Source organism: Anomaloglossus baeobatrachus, chromosome 12 (assembly GCF_048569485.1).
Source record: "Anomaloglossus baeobatrachus isolate aAnoBae1 chromosome 12, aAnoBae1.hap1, whole genome shotgun sequence".
NCBI classification, from domain to species: Eukaryota; Metazoa; Chordata; class Amphibia; order Anura; family Aromobatidae; genus Anomaloglossus; species Anomaloglossus baeobatrachus.
In genome coordinates, this window is record NC_134364.1 from 63,442,829 (window position 1) to 63,458,422 (window position 15,594).

General features: G+C 46.0%; 1 protein-coding gene across 2 annotated transcripts in view; it reads right to left on the reverse strand.

The window, feature by feature from the left end:
* Nucleotides 1–14,866, reverse strand: part of LOC142258643 (tumor necrosis factor alpha-induced protein 2-like) — a 48,497-nt gene extending 33,631 nt beyond the window's left edge. Inside the window, exons 1-7 of one of the 2 annotated variants that reach the window (XM_075331279.1) lie at nucleotides 14,782–14,866; nucleotides 14,382–14,567; nucleotides 13,833–13,916; nucleotides 13,181–13,228; nucleotides 11,812–12,100; nucleotides 9,279–9,375; nucleotides 6,382–6,483 (exon numbers count right to left, since the gene is read on the reverse strand). In XM_075331279.1, the coding sequence (XP_075187394.1) occupies nucleotides 6,382–6,483; nucleotides 9,279–9,375; nucleotides 11,812–12,100; nucleotides 13,181–13,228; nucleotides 13,833–13,916; nucleotides 14,382–14,556 (795 nt within the window). In that variant the 5' untranslated portion in view covers nucleotides 14,557–14,567; nucleotides 14,782–14,866. Of the gene's footprint in view, nucleotides 1–6,381; nucleotides 6,484–9,278; nucleotides 9,376–11,811; nucleotides 12,101–13,180; nucleotides 13,229–13,832; nucleotides 13,917–14,381; nucleotides 14,607–14,781 lie in introns of those variants that run through there. The other variant, XM_075331280.1, reaches the window with a different exon arrangement.
* Between the last annotated feature and the right edge of the window lie 728 nt (nucleotides 14,867–15,594).

Genomic DNA, 15,594 nt, shown 5'->3' on the forward strand with positions numbered 1-15,594 from the left:
TTCCACCCACCGCCGCGGCCACTTTCCCACGCACCAGCGCGTTTGAAAAATTGCTCCAAAACCTGTCGCCCCAGCCGCATCCGTGTACAATTCCAGCTGGCTATTGGACACCGCCTCGCTCATCCAAAGGGTCCGACCGTTGTACCGGTCCAAGAACTCCTCCCACACCAACAAATCCCCTTTCATCATTTTTGTCACTCTGACAAAGTGATTTGGAGCTTTTACCCCTGCGGTTGCGCTCGCCAGTCTCCTATTAAATATCCGCCCCATCGGCATAATGCGACAAGCGAAATTCAATTTTCCGAGCACTGACTGCAACTCGCGCAACCGCACCTTCTTGGCCTGAGACAAAAACCGCACCGACGCCTTCAAATCCAACAGCTTTCCCTCCGGCAACCGGCATTCCATTGCCAGTGTATCAATTTCGATACCTAAGAAACATAATACCGTCACCGGCCCTTCTGTTTTGTCTTTTGCCAACGGAATACCCAGGCTCCGCGCGATCCGCTCTAACGTAAACAACAACAAGGAGCAAACCGAAGAGCCCGCCGGACCCACGCAAAAGAAGTCATCCAAATAGTGAATCACCGAATGGACTCCTGCCACCTCCTTGACTACCCATTCCACAAACGTACTGAATGCCTCAAAATAAGCACACGAAATGGAACAGCCCATCGGCAGGCAACGATCTACATAGTATTCACCATCCCACATACACCCTAAGAGATGAAAGCTCTCTGGATGCACCGGGAGTAAACGAAAAGCTGCTTCCACATCCGCCTTTGCCATCAGGGCCCCCCGCCCCGCTACCCTTACCAGCTCCAAGGCCCTATCGAACGATACATAACATACCGCCGACAATTCCGGTGATATCCCATCATTCACCGACAATCCCGCCGGATAAGATAAATGATGAATGAGCCGAAATTTGTTCGGCTCCTTCTTAGGTACCACCCCAAGGGGGGAAATCCGTAAATTAGAGAATGGCGGGTCCTGGAATGGGCCCGCCATCCTCCCCAACTCCACCTCCTTCTGCAGCTTTTCCTTCACCACCGCCGGATGTTCTTTTGCGGACCGCAAGTTTCCCGGGCGAAACACCGGCGCCTCAGATTCAAACGGAATCCGAAAGCCCTCTGTAAAACCACGTTCCAACAACTCCGCCGCCCGCACATCCGGGTATCTACTTAAATAGGGAAGCATCGCCTCTACCCTCACTGGCGTCCTCCCTTTTTCCAGACCCCTCCCCCGCCTTTCCTTTGCCTTTCTTGAAGCACCTGGCCAGAGGGTGGGACCCTCCACATCCGGAACACTCGTGTCTGAACCGACAAGAGGCCCCGAACTTACACTGTCCCTCGTTATACTGCCAACAAGCTCCCTTTTTCTGTCCAGCCGAGGACCCGCCACTCGCACCCGGGCTCCCGGCACCCCCTCGAAAGGGCTGAGCCGGCGCCGTCATTAACCGCATCCACAAAGAAATATCCTTGTGGCCCCACTGGACTCCCGGCCGCAGAGCCTTCCGCTGCCGGAACTGCTCATCATATCTCAACCACCCCAAACCGCCGTATACTCTATACGCTTCCCCTATCGCATCCATATATCCAAATAGGGCGGAACAATGCTCCGGCTCCTTTTCCCCGATCACACTGGCTAAGATAGCAAAGGCCTGCAACCAATTGGTAAACGTCCTCGGGATCAACCTATACCGCCGTTTTTCCTCATCCTCCTTCTCCTTTTTTGTATCACTAGGTTTCACCTTATCCAAATTAAACTTTTCCAAGGGAAGCAGGGAAAAAATTTCCACATACTCCCCCTTCCAAATCTTTTCCCTCACCTCCTTTTTCAAATGAACCCCTAACTGCCCTTCAAAGCACACATAAATTTCACTCCGTGCCCTATCATCCAAACGCACTACCTCATCCTCCTTTTCTTTTTCCTTTTCCGCCTCCTTACTCGCACCCACGGAAGCCGCCCCACCAGCCTCCTGTCCCGTACCTGCCGCCGAGGTCGTGTCCCCCGCAGCAACATCGCGCACCGGCGCTTCTGTCCGCACCACCTCCGTGGGGCCCACCCACGCCCCCACCGGAGCCCCAGGCCCAGTCCGACTACCCCGTTCCGCAGACAACCCCTGCAACACCCCCAAAAGCTGCCCCCAAAACTCTGGACCCGGTAAACCAGACTGCCCGACCGCACTCGCCCCCAGCGCAACGCGTCCCGCGACGGAACCCCCGCCCTCGCCCGCGCTACCCACAGCATGTAACATTTCTGTTGTCTGCTCACCAGGCTGCCGTTGAGCCGACGCCGGAACAGCCGTGCCACGATCTTCCAGCTGCCGCTCCGTCCGACCTGCCGCTGCTCCTTCTTCCTCGCTGGAGTCTGATGCGCTGCCGAAATCCTCAGGGGGGACCAGCGAGGGGACAGCCCGCACCTGGCGGCCGTCGACCCCCACGGTCACCGCACCCCGCTCGTCCGGGCGACTCCTGCTTGACCTCTTCCTTTTCTCCCGCCGTGGCGCCCTGCCGCCGTCTCTTCCCGCTGTAATCGTGATATCCTGCTGCGCCGCCCCTTCTCCTGTCGTCCTCAGTGGGCTCCCTCCCTGCCGACTGCCGGAAGGCCGTGCCGAGCTTGCTCCTCGCCGGGACCCACCCCCAGCACGCTCCTCGCCGGGGGGGACCGTGACTACCGATCTCCTCTGTGCCTGCGGGCCACCGTACCCCTCCTCCGATCTCCTGACCTCGCCGCTCACATCCGCTCCCGTCCCCCGTCCTGTTGCTCTCCCCTGCGGCCTGCAGGGAGTCTCCTCCGGCAATCCGGCACGCCGAGCGCCACCCCCAGCCGGCACATCACTGGGGGCTGCCGTCATCCATGCTCCGGTCTGGTGCTGCGCAGGCCGCGGACCGGAAGTGGGCCTCGCAGAGGCTCCGCCCACCCCCGACCCACGGGATCTCCGTCGCGGATTCCTCCCGGTGGCCGGCTGCTCCCCTAGGTTAGTTGGAGGGCTCCGCCGCTGCTCCGGAGGGTCCCCGCAGGGGCTCCTTGATCTGATTCTCCCCCTCCAGCTGGGGGAGTAGCGCTCCGGCGGTCGCGCCCGCCGAGCACGTAGCCACGGCCCGGGCGCTGGAACAGCAGGCGGCGCCGCTCCAGCCCCACAGACCGCTGCCAGCTGCTGCCTCAGGGCATCCACTCCCATGACCTCGGATGCCCCCCGCACCATCTCCAGGAGTTCAGCAAGGGCAGCCATGGCAGGAAGCAGCAGCAGCACTACGTCCTGGGACACAAAGATCAATCGACGAAAGGGGAGGTAAACAGCACACCCCCCTCTCTTATACCTCTCCCAACACCCCACCCCTTCCTTGCTCCCCCCCAATCCCCTTACAGCTCCCTACTACCAATCCTGTACTCCCACACATCCCCCATCCCATGCAAACCTATTAACCCTTTCCTAACCTTGCACCCTCCCGATCGTCATGGGGTCCATTCACCCCTATGGGGCTCACTGCCCTTCTTTCTGGCTGTTGTTTTGGTCACTTTTTGGATTTTGTCAATCCTCTCACCCCTAGAGGTGGCGAATGATTCAGTGTCTACAACACAGAGGTTGCTCAGGCAGTGCAGCTCATCCAGGATGGCACATCAATGTGAGCTGTGGCAAGAAGGTTAGCGGTGTGTAATGCTCACTGCTGGTGAGGTGGCAAGTGGGAGTGGACCCATTGGACTACAGGGGGGACCCACGCTTACCCTGTCGTGGAAGAGGCTTGACTAAGCGGCTGCTGCGAGGCAGATGTCAGGAGCCACTCCCAGGGTAGTAACTGGGACGATAGAAAAAATAAGTAATGGTGCTCACAAAACTGCAATGTGAATAGGTGCATAACTGAACATGACAAAAAAAGACAAAAAAAAAAAAGAGACAGTTGCACTCTGAAATGCTAAAGCATGAAAACCATGAATGTAAGACTATAGATATGCATTACTGTTAAAGGAAATCTAAGAAAAAATTTAGATATTTAGCATACAAAAAAGGGCCATTTTTATATCTGCCCAGTTGCCACATCAAGGCATACCTCATATACTGGGTCCAGCAGTAGACATTTTTATATATTTTTTTTCAACTGCCAGACTTTGCCTCTCTGAACATGGCGCTGACCTCCTTGCACCGTCCCCTGGAGAGAGAACCAAGGTGATACAATTACCAGGTGAGCTGAAAAACTCTTCTCTATATTCTCATATGCTGGGAACCTACTCTGAACTGAAGCCTCTCTCTGGGTTTACAAACCTCCAATGTATCGGCAAGTAGGAACCTGCTAAAGAGAATAAAATCACCTGTCGCAAGTGATGGAGGGGTGCACGGTCAGAAGGCATGACCCCCGTTAATCTAGAGGGCATTCCCAAAACTGCAATGTGAACAGGTGCATAACTGAACATGACATAAAATGACAAAAAATAGACACATTACACTCTTAAATGCTAGAGCATGAAAACCATGACTGTAAGAATATAGATATGCATTACTGCTAAAGTAGTTCTAAGAAAAAATGTAAATATTTAATATACAAAAATGGCTATTTTTATATCTGCCCAGTAGCCACGTCAAGACATACCGTATATACTGGGTACCTACTCTGAACTGAAGCCTCTCTCTGGGTTTAAAGTAAGTAAATAACTGGGACTATGGCAGCTGAATGGAGCCGAGTGACAGCGGGACGAGGTGCAGCACAAACAGGGTGGAACAAGAGGGACAGTGTGGACGTCGGATGTCAGGATGGGAAGAAGCAGGTAAAGGACTTTCGGCACGGGTCATCGGGCACAGATCACCCGTCATGGGACATCAGGCAAAGGACTTCAGACACAGGTGCAGCTCAGGACAAGACCTCAGGAGGAATTCCAGTTATGGTCCAGGTCATCAGGCATAGGTGCAGCTCAGGACAGGACCTCCGGAGGAATTCCAGTTATCATGGTCCAGGTCATCAGGCACAGAACATGAGACCCAGGTGTAGCTAGGACAAGACCTCAGGAGGAACTCCGGTCATCAGAGTCCAGGTCATCCGGCACAGAACTCCAGTCATCAAGGTCCAAGTCATCCAGCACAGGACATCAAGTACAAGACATCATACCTAAGTGCAGCCAGGATAGCTGAGGCAGACCGGATGGCAGGTACAGACACAGGGCATGCAGTTATGGACACAGGTGCAGTATTCAGGCTGGTACCAGGGAACAGACAGGACAGGTCCAGGGAGACAGGACAGACCCAGCAGAGCAGAACTGGTTGCATGTATGACGAGAGCTGGAGGCTGACAGAGACCAGAGCAGGCAATTTGGACCAACACACAAGCACTAGGATCAAATCCTAATGCAGTGCTCTGGCCCCTACCATCAAGGGAGGGAGCCTTAAATAGCTGGGGACACCTTAGCAGGGTGCGCACGCCTCCCCTTAAAGGGACAGGAAGCGCATGCGCCCTCTGGGCTGGGGACAAGGAAACAGGGCCTGGGGCCTAGGCGGAAGCGGGAGACCGACTCACATGTGTGCATCCGCGGGGGTTATATACAATCCGAGGAAAACACTACATGTGGACGTATCCCTTCCAAAAAGAGACAAGTACCTTGCCCATGGCTATCACCCTGCACCTGGCAGACTGTCCTTTTGGGAACCTTCAGGATTTGAGACCTAGATATAGTGACGAACCTGCATTTGGTTCCCCTATAGATATAAGACCAGGAGAAGCTGGAACTTCTGAACTCCTTACAGCGACATCCCTTTACACCAATACTTTTCCGCTCCCTAAACTGTAGGACCAAGATATGACTAATCTCTGACCCCCTGTATCATCATTCCTACTTTTGGGCTCCCTCAGATCCAGATGTAGCTGTAACCTCTGATGGTCAACGTCCCTAGTTTAGGGCTCCATCAGGCACCAGGGCCCAGATGTGGCCGTATCCTCAGCCCTTTCTACAAATACATCCCTACTTTTTTGGCTCCCTCAGTCTCCAGGTGTGTCTCTAACATATGCACTTGCTAAATGTACATCACTAGTTTTTGGCTTAACAAGAGACCATGGCCGAAGTGTAAAATCTCAGAACCTTCCTCTGTACCTCCTTTAAGGACTGAGATGATATGCAAAACTTTCCAAAAGTCCCAGTTACGCCGGGACAGTCCTGCTAATCTGGATAGAAAAGAGGCGAGGATTAGAAAAACCATGTCCAAAGTTAGATCAAAATTAGATATTTTGGTCTGGTACAGGAGATGGGTTTTAAATGCTCTGCATTTTGCTGTGTAAATTCTTGTAAGTATACAGTATGTATGTGCACATCTTCCATTGCCAGTTGCATAACTTGATCCATGTTTAATATCAGAACCTCTGTTAAAAATCCAAGAATTTCTTTTTAATATACCTGTAGGATGTTGTGAGATATTTCAGAAAGATTATCTGGATTTTCTTCCCAACATTTCTCCTCACTTTCCAATGCTTTGTGCCACGTTATATTCAGCTCCTCCTGTGTAAAGATCATGTTATCAGAAACTGTCTGCAAATTACAAGAAAGAAAGAAAGCACAGAAGAAAATATATAGGTGAAATGGTTATAGTCACAAGAAGTTCTATCTGCTCTTCACACACTTGTTTTACCTGTCCTTCATTTCTGTAAACCTGTGAATTACTTCTAGGGTCACAGGTTGCAGGAGACCTTTCATAGCCACCTCCTCCCTTTTAAAGATGGTGGAGCTTGATCTCCTACGCTGATTATGTTGAGGATAAAGAATTGAGTATCCAAAAATACTTAATTCAGCCATTTCATAGACTCAGTTATATAGTTCAGTAGATGTGAACGAACACACATATTTGTGAATGCTTTTGTTTCTTACTAACATGTATATATGTATATTGCATATTCAGTGTATTTTCCTTAGACACAGTATATACCAGCACATGTAATTGTAAAGATGGCTGCCATTTCCTGTTTTGCACCCAAGACAGATGGACAAAGGAAATTCCTGTAGCCTGGACTGACCAATCCAAGGAGGATGTGTAGATCTCTCTACGTCATGAAGCCCTGCCCTGCGATATTTGATTGGACTAAAATTTTAGTTTACACCCCTTTTACTTCGTGGTCTAATTTTCCAAGAATAAAGATTTCAGTCTTGCCTCAGCCTTGGTCGTGAGAGGAAGAGTTATAATTGATTCCAATTAATTATTATTCTTTTTCGCCGTGCACACACGATATCTTTAATTTGGAACAACGGTCAGATCGAGGGATCACTTGTATCCCAACAAATCTCAACAATTATAGCTTAATAGCGATACCGATCCTTGTGCTGTGGTGATCCTGTTATCTATTTATTTCTTCATGTTCTTTATTTCCTCTCGGGCACGTATTGTCTTTACCTCTCTGTGTGTTTGCAGTGAGTTTTGTTTTTTTTCCTGTCTGTCTTTTTGTATGGGATAAGCCACTCTTGTCACTGTCCTCCCCGGGGGTGGAGAGAGGGTATTAGACCAGGGCAAGGAAGGTGGTCCAGACATTGTCACTTTCAGGCGTATCTTTGGAAACAGGGTCAGCCTGTGCCACACCAGCCTGTAGGCCAGTGTAGGTGCCTCTGTTTCTGAGTACCTCGTCACACACCTTTACACTTACCTGCCTTACATGGGACTTCTCCTGCATACTGCACAGGCTTGTTTTACCGGACCTACATGGGACTTGTCCTCCATACTGCACAGGCTTGTTTTATCTTCCTTACATGCGATTTCTCTGTGTTGCACAGGCTTTTTTAACTGTCATATGTGATGCTCCTGAACTAGTCAGGGTGTCACAGGGAACTGCACCCTCTTTTCTTCTTGGTGAAGAACCAACCCTCCATGGTTCTGGGATCCTAACCTTTGATATTGCTTTTATCAGCATTCAAATCCTAGTCACTTCACATCACACCCTGTCAGGCACAGCAGTGGGTGGTCTAGCTGGAATAGGGCCACCCGCCTAGGGGTCAGACAGACTGGTAGGAGGGATTATAGTGAGTTGAGTGGTATCCCTCAGAGAGTGATGAGCTAGGGGAGTTGTAGCTCCCTGGGAGACTTTGGCTAGGTCGCAGACAGTGGTCTGGGACCAGAGGAGTCGGAGACCCAGTCGTAGGGTATTGGAGGAAGGAGCCAGACTTAGTTTTGTAGAACGGTCGGCAACAGAATATCTAGTAACTGGACTGGTACCGAGCACAGTGGGGTACTGCACCCTAGATCACGGAGTAGCTTCACGCAACCTGATAATTAACCTGTGGAGGATAGTATCTTTATGAACTTTCACCAAGAGCTCAGAGATTGAAGGCTCCAACACAACGAGGGGGCTAGGGCTTTCCAACCCTTTTGGCCCACTGAAATCCCAAGTGTCAGTCATCAAGAGCACAGCTCCTCTATTCAAATATAGGGAGCGGGACCCAAAAGCTTCAGGCTGAGGGGTCACTCAGAACCATCTAAATCAGTGCATGGAGGCAGGTCAGGACCACCAGCAATATCAACGGGAGCGGATTCCCGGACGAGCTCCCCAAGGAGGCAGGAGGAAGGAGGTCAGAAAGAGTTAATTAGAACAAGATGGGGAAGTTTACAACGTAATGGGGGGAGGGCAACTCATATGTCTTTATAAGATTTAAAGGCTAAATGTATACATACATGTACATACATCTGACCAACATGCAGGGATGGAGGGGGGCAGGTCCAAATTTTGCAACGGGGCTCATCAAACTCTAGTTACACCACTGTTTACCCACAATGTTTCCCCACAGATCACAGCTAGTGGTGAGCGGGCACTACCATTTAAGGGTGCTCGTAACGAACAGTCGGACACTAGGACGTGCTCGACTTGAGTACAGAGTATGATGGAAGTCAATGGGAACTAGAGCACTTTTCTGGAAGATCTTCCATAAAAATGCTTGAGTTTCCCATTGAGTTCCTTAATACTCAGTACACGATTCAAGCCCGTCTGAGTGTCCAACTGCTCGTTACTACCGTATTCCTGAGCACCTGAGCATGGCAGTGCCCGCTCATCACTAATCACAGCTGATCGCGAGGGGTTCCAGCAGGAGGTGTGTAACTTCTCTGCAGCACCACCTCAGGAGAAATGAAGTATTACACTGTGTCTATTCACATAAATGGGTGTATATGGCAGGACATCCTCTGTCCTAGAGATCAGGATCTTATACAGAGGAGCTCCTCTACTAATTCAGAATTCTCTATTGAAACTGGGATTAAACTTTTTTAAAGGGAAACTCCTATTATTATTTCTTTTACAACATACATGAAATGAACTCACCTTTTGTTTTTGTATATATTTGTCTTTAAGACGGCATGCCTCATCTGTAGATAGGAGTTCTCCCAGTTGGGCCTGATTTATGTATTCTTTCAGGAAACTTGTACAGAAGAAAAAACAATGCTGACATTAGAGTATTTCTCATACGTTTAATGACCAATTATTTTATACCTTTTGCAATAAGTGATGTTACTTTCCCTATCTGAATAATGCTCACACAAAGCATTGCACCAGTGCTGCTTATATAGACTCACAATAAACAAGATATGTCCGCTGACATTGCATTCCATTTGAACAATTAATTCTAGAACTTTGCTTTATGTTGTTTTTTTTGTTATTCCTCCTGTGTGAATAAATTGACAACTGGGTGGTGCTATACCCTTTGTCAAAAAGGGAAGATCCTACATCACCTGTTTAAGCAACAAGGAATGGCTGAACCCAGTTGTCAGTTTATTAATTCCTTTCTGGAATGAATAAAAGAGAAACAGTCCAATGCAAACTTGAATAAAAATATTCCCAAAATTATTTAATGGAAAATGCAATAATTTGCTGAATTGGACATTTCAGTTGCATTTCTTCTGGCACCTGGGCCTGGATGGGATTGCTTCCTCTGTACCCTTTATAGCTTCACACCATGGTATGGGCTTCATCATTTGATGCAGGGTGTAAAGCTGTCCATATACGTAAAGGAAATCTAACACTAGATTTTAACCACTTAATCTAAGAGCAGTAAAATGTAGAGACAGAGATCCTGATTCCAGCAGTCACTTACTGGGCTGCTAGTTTTAGTTTTGATGTTATCACTTTTAACAGCAGAAGATTATCACAACATTACTAGTAAACCTGCTACCAGAAAGTCCAGCCACACCCCCACCAATGATTGGCCACTTTCTGTCTATGCATAGTGTGCACTGAAAGCTGCCAATCAGTAGTGTGGGCTGGGTTATACACAGCTCCGCATTCAAAGAACTGGGAGATTTTCAGCAAATCAAACCGTTGTATCATCCAAACTACAGCAAGTAGCCCAGTAAGTGTCACATCAATGGAATCCAGGTCTCTTGCCCTACATCATGCTGTTCTCAGATGGGGTAGCAAAAACCCGATGACAGATTCCCTTTAAATTCTTCATGGTAAAATAAAACTTTTCTCCACAGGGTAGGTGTCAGGCAGTGACTACAGATATTCCGCCAGGTATAAGGGAATCCCTGGGGACTGCCGCAACACAAAGGGTACACCAGGAACCTGAAACAACGAAGGACCTTGGCACTAAGGAGAGGGGAGCCGGGTCACCTCTTCCCCTCACCTGAGACTGATCCCTGCACTCTCTAACGTCCCTATATGAATCCCCCCCATCACCAATCACATGCCTAGGCTCTCGCTTTCCCTGAACTTACCGTGGCTAGTGAAAAGGCCGACGAGAGCACTAGTCTCACCACTTCAATAATACAACACAAGGGAAAAGAGACAAGGGGGAAAATAGACACAAAAGGAAAACATTTCAAGCTCCTTTAATGCAGCTAAACACCACAGCTGCAACTGTCATGACATCTCGGCTCCTTCCAAATGGTCAGCATACTAATGAGATTCTATAACTGGAATCAGATGGTAAGAAACGTGACTATTTATAGCGAAGGGGAGTGATCACAAAGAGCTTCATCTGAGATTAAAGGTACAAAGGACAGACAGATAGGAAAGAGTCCTTAACCCCTACAGCACCAAAAGAAAGCAGATACACTTAAGGCCCCTTTACACACTGCAACATCGCTAGTGATATCGCTGTAATGTCACCGTTTTTGTGACGCAATAGCGACCTCCCCAGCGACATTGCAGTGTGTGACACGCATCAGTGACCTGGCCCCGCTGTAAGGTCGCTGATCGCTACAAGTCGTTCAGGACCATTTTTTGGTCCTTTGTTTCCCGCTGCGCAGCATGTATCGGTGTGTTTGACACCTTTACAACGACATAGTTAGCCACTCAGCCCATAGGCTTTGCTAGCGTTCCCTTTCCAGCGAGGTCCTTCTGCAGGTCCGTATCGCTGCTGCGTTGTTGGCCAGATCTGCCTGTCTGACAGCTCACCAGAGACTGTTAGAGACTTTCCAGCGATCCCGGCCAGGTCGAGATCGCTGGTGGGATCGCTAGAAAGTCTCAGTGTGTAAAGGGGCCTTTAAACACATGCTGCAGACCTGCACATAAAGCATTGTGATCTTCTGGTCCCAGACTCGCCAGAGGTCTCCCCAGAGCAGGGCCCACCCATGGAAGTAGGTAATAAGTGAGTCCTCCAGCCTGATTTCCCATCTCCTCTGCTGCTACCGTAGGCGCATGACAGGTGCAATAATTTCTTTGCTCAAAATCTAAGTCCACTGATGCCCATTTTTTCAACTGGAACAAATAATTGATGACTATCATTGAAGACCCACCCAACCATCAAATGGTCAATCTATCCAGTGTCCCCCATAAAAACTGCCAATTAATTGACCAAATCGGAGATGTCTCCCTCTTTCTACCTGACCTATAGTGATAAATAACAGGAACTTACTTGGGGTATAATGTTTTCGTCCAGCTCAGCAGACAGTGGAGATCATTAATTTCGAGGTCCCCTTTGATTGCCAGCCTTATGACATACTGCAATTGTTGTTGATATAGTTTGGCAAACCTTGGCTCCTTGCGCATAGCCTGTACCAGAGTCACTAATGTTTGGGCCAGAGAGGATCCCTGAACTTCATTGCAAATTGCTGGAGAAGTATCACAATATGTCAAGTTTTGATCTTGAACGTTCAAGTCTTTGGTTTCCTGCTCTTCTCCTCGCTCATGATGTTCTTCATAAACTGCAAACAAAATAATATTATGATTGTGATTAGGTGTCTTTTAAAGCGTCTGTTGGTTTAGGTAACGCTTTAGCATAAACTGTTGTGTTAATGTGCGTAGGGAGAGACCTGGCAAAAATCGGGAGTGGTGAGGTGGAGAAGCCAACCAAGGGGACTAGATTAGACGTGTCTGGTCTCTCCCAATATTCTCTGATCATATGAAGGAGTCGGGCACCAGGCCACATGAGCGTCATGCCATGGTCCTTCTACAAGGAGACTTCGGGTGCGGATGTGGCTTTGGGCAGGGTGCATGGCACTTGCTTGCTTCCTTGGGCCAGTGCCCATCAACCCTGCACCTGATTAAGGGGACAGATCATACCAGAAATATGTTGTGCAATAAAGGGTTAACCAACTCACCTGGTGTAGAGTTGGCATCACCTGCAGTACCCTGACAACTGCCTTTTTTTCCAATTGAATCTTTCTGAGTCTCCTTCCTGGCCCTACTACTGACCAGCCCTGATATTATACCCCCCCCCTAGGGGGGCCAGAACAGGAGTTTGATAGAAACCAGAAAAACAAACAGACAGGGGAAACCAAAACTCTGTCACACAGCACACACACAAAGAGGTATAAGACAAAAGGTGCTAAGGAGGAAAACAAGAGCAGGGAAGAAACAAAACTATGGTCAACTTCGCAACAACACCAAGCAAAAAGCAACTCATTCTCCAGCAAGTCTGGCACACCACAACACCCAGACCAACACAGCAGTAACTATAGTTGGCATGGGTAGAAGATTTCCTCCAGCATAAATATGAGAGGAGCAGATGTGATTGGTTTCTTTACAATATGTGATCAAAGAAGCCTAACAAGCAGGCTAGCAGAGGTTAACTCTTGCTAGCCTGTCTGAATAAGCAGACAGCAGGTTGGTGCCTGGATCTGCCTGTGTGCATCAGAAATACCAAAGAAACCACAAGATGGAGTGTCAAAATCTGCAATGTCAACAGAGCCTGACGCTGCCATGACAGTCGGTGAGTTTTCTGCAAACTGTGACAATATTAAGCTGTCCACTCTATCCACCCATGGACGGATCTGTAGACTTACCAGTAAGGTCCGGTGCATCTATATCAGATATTGGCTCCATTTCAATATCTGATAAAAACAGAAAGAAATGAATTACCGTATATCAGAATAAAAATAATGATGAACTTGTGACACATTACCTCTCAACAGTGCAGGTATGGAATGAGCAATAATGTTAATTTTTTATTTTAATTCCATTCCTTTTTATTATCTATATAGAGGTTTTTTCCACCATTAATTCTTTTTTTTACCAACTGTGTATTTTTAGCTCCCCACATTTTATTTTTCTTGTTGTGACAAAAATGTACAATATCTCTGTTTCTTATATCTATCTTGCCCTAGGGGGATGTGCACACCTTCAGATTTTTCTGCTGCAAATATTGAAGCATTGGCAGGAAAAACATTGCATAAAATATGCAATTTTTTTTATTTGCATTTTTTCCACATTTATTTGAGTGGGTGAAAAACCCTGAAAGAATTGACAAGCTAAAAAAAAATAAAAATAAACACGTTTGAAGGTTCAAATCCAAGGAAAATATAAACATGAGATTTCAGAAATCGTATTCATTTTGCTGGTACACTAAACAGTTTTTTTTTTTTTTTTCATTTTCTATTGACTTTTTTGGGTTAACTTTGCATTATATTTTTAGTGACGACTGATTGGAGAACTTACCAGTATTGTGTAGTACAGGAGACAATAGCGGCGTCTCATTACTATGTGACTTCTCCTTTTTACTTGGTTTCTTTTTCAAAATGTCTGATGAATCGATAAGAAAATAATCATAATTACAATATAATAATAATAATAATAATAATAATATTAATAATATAATAATTATTATTTTATTATTATGTATTATTAGTATTATAAATAACAGTGATATCTTACAAATAGTGATAATTACTAGCAATAATAATATTAATTATTATTACTACTATTAATAATTTGTATTCTATAATGTAGTATTATTGCTTTTTGTTAATACAATTACCATTATTATTAATAGTGATAATAACAAAATACTACATTATTACATACTACAAATTATTAAAAGTTGTAATTAATATATTATTATTATTAGTGATAATAGTAGTAATTAATAGATTATCAGCATTATCAGTAGTAATGTTATTATTAATATCATTCTATGAATTATTATTGTTGATATATTAATAATTATTATTATTATTTATTACTAATAATAATAATGTTTAGCATTACCTGTAAACTTTGTAGATATCTTAACGGGTATAGCTTTTATTTTTTTCAAATAGTATTTCTTTTTCTCTTTTTTCTTTTCTTTTCCATCCTCTTCCTCTTTATTATCTGGACTGTTATTTTTATTTTCTCCGTTTTCACTTTCTTTGCCATCTGATTCGTTTTTAGATTCCTTCATTTTTTCCTCCGCTTGTCAAGGCAAAAATTTACAAAATGAATAAAAAAAATAAACATCTGAATAGAAAAAAAGTGACATGGGCTAAATATAATACATTTTTTTAAGAAATTAAAAAATGTTAATCATGACTAAGAGATGTGTACATACTTAGGAATCTGCCCAACTAGATGGATAGATGCATTGATTACCATAAGATGAATGTGATTTATTATATAATGTACTTACAAGATCTTCAGTTTTCGGAATGAACTTGAATCTTCGTGTAGAGGTCTATAAATATAATGCGGTGACTCCCACTTTTCGCCCTTCCTCTTACTTGCTGTGGAAAAATCCTCAGACAACCCATTTACTGGAAATGCATTCATCTTTCCAAAGAAAACATAATGGTCCATAGCAAATCTTAGCCCCCACTCCTGAGCTCCGCCACCATCATGCATTTATCTTTTATATAATTAAATACCGTTTTTGATGGAATATCTTCTGTTTTGGTCTACTGCATGTAAAATTGACATCCCTCTCCGGTGCCAGAAATATCGTCAGCTCCTGCCAGTGGCATGAAAAAAGCAAACACCGATTTCCCAGTCTGGACTCTGCACTTTCTGGGCGTCATAGTTGGATTGATCACTGGAATAAATCCATAACATATTGAAATCCCCATTTGTGAGATATTTCTAAGTGAAAGTCCCTTCAAACAAGACCATACCTGTATGAAAGTAACTTTATGGTATATGACTTAATATATCCAGTAGCTATCCCAATTCTCATACTATAAAACGTGTCTGTTTTTTTTTTTATCGTCATTCTGCCAGCATTAAAAGTGCTGGAACTCTCTTTACCTCACTTTTCAGAGTCCATTTATTTTGCTGGTGTCCAATAGTTTATACAGTATGCTGTTGCTCTCTCTGTGTAGTCTGAAAGAGGGGAGCAGAAGCAGAGAGCCTTAAAATTTGCCCCCCATTCTGTAGATATCTTTTATGCTACTGTAGTAGGTGGCTGAGCAACTGCAATGCAAATAATGTCTGTTTCATATTCTATGTT